The 6993-nt window shown below is 37.9% G+C and overlaps 1 protein-coding gene and 2 non-coding genes across 3 annotated transcripts; 2 read left to right on the top strand and 1 right to left on the bottom strand.

The window, feature by feature from the left end:
- Positions 1–215: 215 nt before the first annotated feature.
- Positions 216–6243, top strand: LOC140305144 (interferon-induced protein 44-like). Its single transcript, XM_072383905.1, has 7 exons — positions 216–277; positions 3341–3412; positions 3637–3832; positions 5144–5287; positions 5373–5544; positions 5673–5770; positions 6061–6243. The coding sequence occupies exons 1-7, from the start codon at positions 216–218 to the stop codon at positions 6241–6243; spliced, it is 927 nt and encodes a 308-aa protein (XP_072240006.1).
- A 245-nt stretch (positions 6244–6488) lies between these two features.
- trnae-cuc (transfer RNA glutamic acid (anticodon CUC)) lies at positions 6489–6560 on the top strand. Its single transcript has one exon. It is a non-coding gene; the product is annotated as a tRNA-Glu (tRNA).
- Positions 6561–6876: 316 nt separating this feature from the next.
- trnay-gua (transfer RNA tyrosine (anticodon GUA)) lies at positions 6877–6964 on the bottom strand. Its single transcript is given in 2 exon segments — positions 6877–6912; positions 6928–6964. It is a non-coding gene; the product is annotated as a tRNA-Tyr (tRNA).
- Positions 6965–6993: the final 29 nt, after the last annotated feature.

Raw genomic sequence — 6993 nt, forward strand, 5'->3', positions numbered from 1 at the left:
ATTTCTATTGATGAACAAATAATCCGCGTCAACCTTTTTAATTGGCCGGGTGAGTGCCAAATGAAATTAGCTAAATGGGATCTGGCCCACATACCACAAAGAATGACGGCCCATTACTGGCCCAGATCCTGTTTGCCAGAGTTGGTCCACACATGGGCCAGCTGCAGGCCACCATTGCCCGATCTGGCCCACATCCGGTTCACTTACCACTTACCATGCCAGCAGTAAGCCAGAAGTGCCGGCCTGATGCCAGATCTGGCCCAGACCCGTCTGCTATGTGGGATCCACGGCACAAAACTTTGCAGTTTCACTAAAGAGGCTTCAAATCTTTAAAATGACTCATCCAATGCATAGGTCTGCCTTTCAGAATTGTAACCTTTTACTTTTTTCACTACGTAAATGCAAACATCCTAAAAACTCTTAAAATTACCACATTTTTGTTCTAAAATGTTAATGTAAACTTTTTCATAATGTCACACGTTATACAGCTTGTGCATTTTCCAAAACTGTTTCTAAGGAGATAGGAGGGGTTGGATCAGCTTTTCAGAGTCAACTTTGAGTCCCAACTGACCTGATGTAGCCAAACCCACGGTTAGGTTTAGGCTAAACGCATAGTGAGGCTCAAATGACCTCACACAGCCCAAACTGGACAAACCGGTTTGTACATATTTCCTCATTGAATAGACCAGAACAGAGCGTTCAGATTGTTATAGAAATACTGATGTGAAACTTTTACATAAAGTTCTTGGCTGAAAGAAATCATTATTCAGCACAAAGCTTCCATCAGGTCACGTCTGCTGGGAGTTTAAAACCAGGATATTAAGTAAATGTTTTGTCTGTTTTGTAAAGGTGAATTACAGGAAGTAAAAGTAATCTGAAGTAGCTGGTTCTCAAACATTCAGCTCTCCAACAGTTCTTATCTTTTAGCTGTAATTATCAGTGGTAAAATCAATTCTTCAGACTTTAAAACATTCTGATTTAGGAGGATAATAAGATGAACATTTAAACACAATCTTCATAAGGTAAATAAAATGAGGACAGTTTGCTCAGTGTTGATGTTCATGAGCTGTTATTTTTACTTTCAAATAAATGCTCAGACAACAGGCCTGATGACAGTAATCAGTGACCTTAAAAAAAACTATGTTGTTAATCGAGTTCATGAAAAGTAAAAGTGAAACCAGGACATGGATGGTTATAAACTCCCTGTGAACAACATTCTCAGTCACACCCTGACATCTGAAGCTTCAGCTCAGCTCTGAGAAGGTGGGATTCTTTTATAATATCCTGGATTAATAGTAGTTTGTCTCAGATTGTTAAAACTGTCAAACGTACAACAGAAATGATTCCAGCAGCCGTTTTCCTTTATGCTTCAGCTGTTAAAGCTTATTACGTGATTTTCCTTTGTCTAACTTAAAATTTCCAACCTTCACAGATATGAAACTTGTATAAATCCATCAGACTTTTTGCATTTCGTATGAATTTAATCTAATTGTTTCTGTTTAGAAAAGAACTATTCAGATAAATGTCTTCTAACCCTGAACCTGCACATCCCTTTAAGTAATATGTTGTTGTTGTTGTTCATCTCAGGCTGGATTCGCCTCATTTTAAGACCTGTTATGGAGCATTTTATAGAGTTTTTATATCTTGATATGTAGAACCTTGGAACTGACAGAGGGTGTTCTTTCTTTCTCACATGACTGCACCTGCTTCGTCATAAACACCAGGTTGTTATTGAAATGCTGTCTGTGATCCAAAAACACTCAGGAAAAACTCTGCAGACGTCAGTTATGATGATTACAGAAGAAAGTTTTTCATAAAGTTCTTGGCTGAAGGAAATCATTATTCAGCACAAAGCTTCCATCGGGTCAGGTCTGCTGGGAGTTTAAAACCAGGATAGAAACTGAATGTTTTGTCCGTTCAACATTATAGTGTGTGAGATACAGATAAACTTTTCCCATCTTGCAACAAAATGATCCAACAGCCTGATGGTACAGAGATGAACCTGCTCCTCCCATATGAGAGCTGTTTCATGCCTCTAATACGTCTTTTAGCAGTTTGACCCTTTCTTGTATTTTCTCCACAGTGGCTTTGACTGTTTTATTTGTCAAACCTTGTTTTGCTCAAATAAAACTGGGTTTCTTTAAGTCTTTAAGTCATTTGACTCTGTACAGCAGTGACTGATCAAAGTCTGACAGGAAGTCAGACACCATAAAGAGATTTCAGTCACTTTTCATGATAAAAAACCTACGCAGACTCAGACTCAGACTCAGACTCAGACTCAGACTCAGACTCATTCCAATGTTAACATATTCAGTCACAACCAGTAACAGGAGTTAGGGAGCAGAAAAACTGAAACACACTCTCCTTTGAAAGCAATTCAAGTTTGATGTGAAAACATCTAAATTACAGTAGCAGCCTGAACCAACCAATCAACACAATTTCTCACCATAAGTAGAAGAAAACAATTATTTTATAATGTCCAAAGCTGGATTAATAGTAGTTTGTCTCAGATTTTAAAACCAGTTATCAAACGGAAGTGTAAATAAAATATGTTCATATGAAAACTGTCAAACGTACAACAGAAATGATTCCAGCAGCTGTTTTCTTTCATGCTTCAGCTGTTAAAGTGAGTTACTGGTGTGTTATTTAAAAGAAGGAAATCTGCTGAGCTGAACAGGAAAGTTTCTTGACATCTCAGTTTCACAGAAATACTGAAAAACAAACAGGGAATCATAACTATTTGGTCCAATGCTAAAAAACAATAAAAAATATAAGAGAAACATAAATCCAGAAAATATATGAACCATTAAAAGTCAAATAAAAGACATAAAAGCAACAATAAAAATCAGAGTGAAAGTCAGTGAAAGACTGCAAAAATCAGACAAAACAGCTAAAAACTGATGATTCTGTTTCCAAATCATGTGATTTCCTTTAAAAACGTCTACATATTACATTTATAATGTAATGGTATTAGTTTAATTTAAGTTAAATTTAAATCCGTAATTTAAATTGTAATTTCATGTTTCATAAAATATTTAAATGAAAATAAAATGTGGTTCTTCTGATTTTGAAATAAATTTCACTATCTAATTAAAAAAATATATATTTTGGGTAATTTATTTAATATTTTTGTGTTTATTTCAGGTATTTTTATTGATTACTGGAAAAAAATCCAAACCATTTGATCACAGATTTAAGTTTTCTGTCGGTATTAACAGTTACTTTGTTAAAAGAGATGAATGTTTCATGGTATATTTCTTATGTTTTTGCGACAAATGTGTTCTTTAAAAGAAAAAATAGTTGTATTATAATATTTAAACATGAGTAAACTGTTTTTCAGTTATGGGAGGACATTCATCTCAACCTTCACCTCCACCTTCACCTCCACCTCAACCTTCACCTCCACCTCCATGTAAGTGTACCCAATCAACCAAAATTCATTATTCGAAGGTCTGATGTCATACAATGATGTCATCACATTTGTCTTTTGCCTTTTAGTTTTCGATGAACCGTGGAGGAGAATTGAATGGGGGTGAGAATCTGCAGCGCACAGAAAACAGTATTTTTAATTTACTTATTTAGTCTCAGTGTCTGTTGTTTCAGTTTCATTAACACGATGTTTGTTTCCCTGCATAGAGACAATAAGGAGGTCCTACAGTATCTGAATGAGTACAAGCCTCCGACTGAGGGTCAGCTGCTCAGGGTTCTTCTGTGTGGACCTGTTGGGGCTGGAAAGAGCAGTTTGATCAATTCTGTCCTAAGTGTCCTACGTGGCAGAATTTACAGGCAGGCTCTGGCAGTGGACACCTCCAGTGACAGTGTCACTAAAGAGGTGAGAAAATCATTTAGTTCATTGAATTAATAGGTCAATCGCTATAGTAGATGGATAAAAATGATTCTGGTGACATAATTTGTCTGAATGGCAGTCTAAAGTAACAGCTTCTAGAAAAGAAAATCTACGTGGCCCCGTTGAATTATCAGATATAAAACTTCCTACAGAATCGGCTGAGAACTGGGCGTAGGTTCTATGTTTTGATTATTCTTGTTTTCAGGTTCTTTATGTTTTCGGGTTTTTGTCTTGGTTCCAGGTCATGTTTCCCCCCCGCTGTCACTTAGCTTCACTCAAGTCACCTGTTTCTGTTCCACAGCTGCACCTCATCACGAATCACCTCCCCACAGCATTTAGTTTCCAGGTTCAGGCTCACTTTACCCTTCATGCCACAGTTTTGTTTTGTGTTGTCTTGTCAAGTAAGGTTTTGCCACCATAGTGTTAGCCTGATTTTTTTCATTGGAAGCTCAAGAACAAGCTGGAGAAATCTTTTATTAAAAAAGTATTTATTAGTGGTCACATAGTAAAGTATATTGCAGCTGGACTCAGTGCCAGAGCAGGAAATCCGTCAGGCTGAGCTCCGATATCCGGAAACATTTCATATTTATATTCAGCTTTATCTCACAGAGGTTCTACTCACACTTGTCAGAGTATTATTGGCCAGTTTTTAGTGGCCTGATCAGGCCAGCCGCTGTCCTTGTTGTGTTCTTTAGATGTGATAAACTGTTTTAGGCTCGGTTCTAATGTACCAGACCTATCTGCTCCAATAGAGATGTTCTGTCTGACCCAGTTGTTTATGTCCTTCTAAGGTCTTGGACCATTTAAGGTCATCAGTATGAGCAGAGTGGAAAAGTAGCAGCTAGGAACATAGATTATTTAGTAAAATACAGAATATGAATTTATAATGTCTAAGATCAAAGCCAATTATAACAATAGTCTTGTTATTTCCTGCCACGCTTTGTATTTTTGATTTCTGGCTCAGCCTTTGTTCTCACCTTTTGTGTTTTGGAATAAACCTTTTGATTTGGAAGTCTGCATCTGGGTCCTCCCTTCCTACACCACAAAGTCTGACAGGCGTAGGACACTTGGCCATGAGTTTGGGGGCAAGCTGACCCGGCTTTTTGGGAAATGAGCTGGGATCCAAGCATCCATGCTGGCTGAGCTTGCTCTCCAAAGTGTTTGACTTGGATGAATGAGTCAGGAGCCACAAACCAAAGGGTCCCCTCAGTATTAGAGTAGAGTTTTTTTTTTTTTTTTTAATTACTGAATTAGTTTTTTCAGAAGCTGTACATATATTCTGGATGTTTTTTACAGTACACAAGCTACAGAATAAAAAAGGATGATGGGTCATTCTATCCTTTGGTCTTCAATGACATCATGGGCCTGAGCAAAGAGGGAGGTGTCCTGGTGGAAGATATCAAACTGGCTTTAAAGGGACACGTGAAGGATGGTTACAGGGTAAAAATTATTTTGTAAAAAAAGTGATTCTTTTGAGTTTTATTTCTCTTTATGGATATTACATAATTTAAAATTTGTTTTCCAGTTCAATCCTCGGGGTGAGCTGTCAGAGGATGATCGTCATTACAATAATTTCCCAACTTCCAGCGACCGTGTGCACCTTCTGGTCTTTGTGGTTCCTGCAGACACATTAAGTTTAATGGAAGACCAACTTGTGCAGAAGTTGAGGAACATCAAAGGGGAAGCCAGTCGTCTGAGTGAGAACAGAAATCTGTTTTTCTTCTCTGGGTTTAGGTTCAGAGGGACTAAACTTCTTCAAATATTATGCAGCCAGTTGTAGCTCTGTTCTGTCACTTATTTACTTCTTTACTTGTTGTCCTGACAGATATTCCTCAACTGGCCGTTCTCACCAAAATTGATGTGGCTTTTCCAGAAGTTAAAGATGTAAAAGATAACTACAAGTCACGAAATGTGAAAGTAATGGTATGTTTAGTTTGTAATTCTAAACTTAAAGTGTGTATTAAACCATCATTTTCAGTCATTTAATTCTTAATATTCGGTACGTTTAGATTAGTTTAGTAATCAGATCAGAACGAGGGAGAACGTTCTCTGGGGGAACCTGGATAAAGTGTCTTCTGATTGGTCGAATTCTTGGATGTTTGGACCTGATGCTGCAGTATAATGATGTTCAGTCGCTGTTCCAACGTTAATCAAATTCTCCAAAGCTGTGAACTGTGGTTTCTGAACACGTGATGTTGATTTCTTTAATCCAGATGGAGAAGTGCAGTGCTAAAATGGCTATTCGCATGAACTGCATCTTCCCTGTGAGGAACTACTGTGAGGAAATCGACATGAGCGATGACATGGACTCACTGATCCTGAGTACCATTAAACACATCCTCCACTGTGCTGACGACTTCCTCGCGTTCACCCAGAAGGAGCCTGATTCTTCCTAAAACATTTTGCTGAACAAAAATAACAATCCGTTTCCCTAACCTGCATGATTTTATATATGATTACACATTTATCACCTAAAAAAGAGGAATGAATGTCCTCTGAGTGCTGCTACTGAAAAAAAAAAATTGGATGTTTATCAAACAGTGTTGGGCAATATTTAATATGACGAAGTGGTATCTTTATAGATAAAGTGTGATACATATAGCTGTATATAACTTATTCTACTCTCGCCACCTGTATGGCCTCCCTGGTGGTCTAGTGGTTAGGATTCGGCGCTCTCACCGCCGCGGCCCGGGTTCGATTCCCGGTCAGGGAACTAGCTTTTTTTTTTTCATTTGATTTCACGTCTAATAATGATCTAATAATAATTGTCTAATAATGCACAGAAGGACACGGAACTCAGTTGTTGCTAACGCTGCTCAATAAATCAAACATCTGTACAATTTAATCTACAATTTAATCTACGTTAATCTACATTATCCTTAGCTGGAAGCGCTTCATTCTCCATTGTACGACCAAGCACAGAAACAGTGTTACTGTGTACATCGTTTGGTTAACGCTAAATTTCTGACTACGAATTGTCGTTATTTTATTAAGATGCAATATGTGTTTCATAAAGAAAAAAATTGACCTCCTTCGAGCCGGATTCGAACCAGCGACCTAAGGATCACTGATGTAACAACCTACAGTCCTCCGCTCTACCAACTGAGCTATCGAAGGGGCTGCGTGACATGACACGCAGCTCTTTG

Source organism: Leuresthes tenuis, unplaced genomic scaffold (assembly GCF_036924035.1).
Source record: "Leuresthes tenuis unplaced genomic scaffold, fLeuTen1.0.hap1 SCAF_4, whole genome shotgun sequence".
Taxonomy (NCBI): domain Eukaryota; kingdom Metazoa; phylum Chordata; class Actinopteri; order Atheriniformes; family Atherinopsidae; genus Leuresthes; species Leuresthes tenuis.

Excerpts from the sequence above, each read along its gene's own strand:
- LOC140305144 (XM_072383905.1), top strand. The coding sequence starts at position 216 with ATGCCAGCAGTAAGCCAGAAGTGCCGGCCTGATGCCAGATCTGGCCCA. Across the intron at positions 3,413-3,636 it reads ACCTTCACCTCCACCTCCAT|AGACAATAAGGAGGTCCTAC; the intron begins GTAAGTGTACCC and ends TTCCCTGCATAG. Across the intron at positions 5,288-5,372 it reads ACGTGAAGGATGGTTACAGG|TTCAATCCTCGGGGTGAGCT; the intron begins GTAAAAATTATT and ends TTTGTTTTCCAG.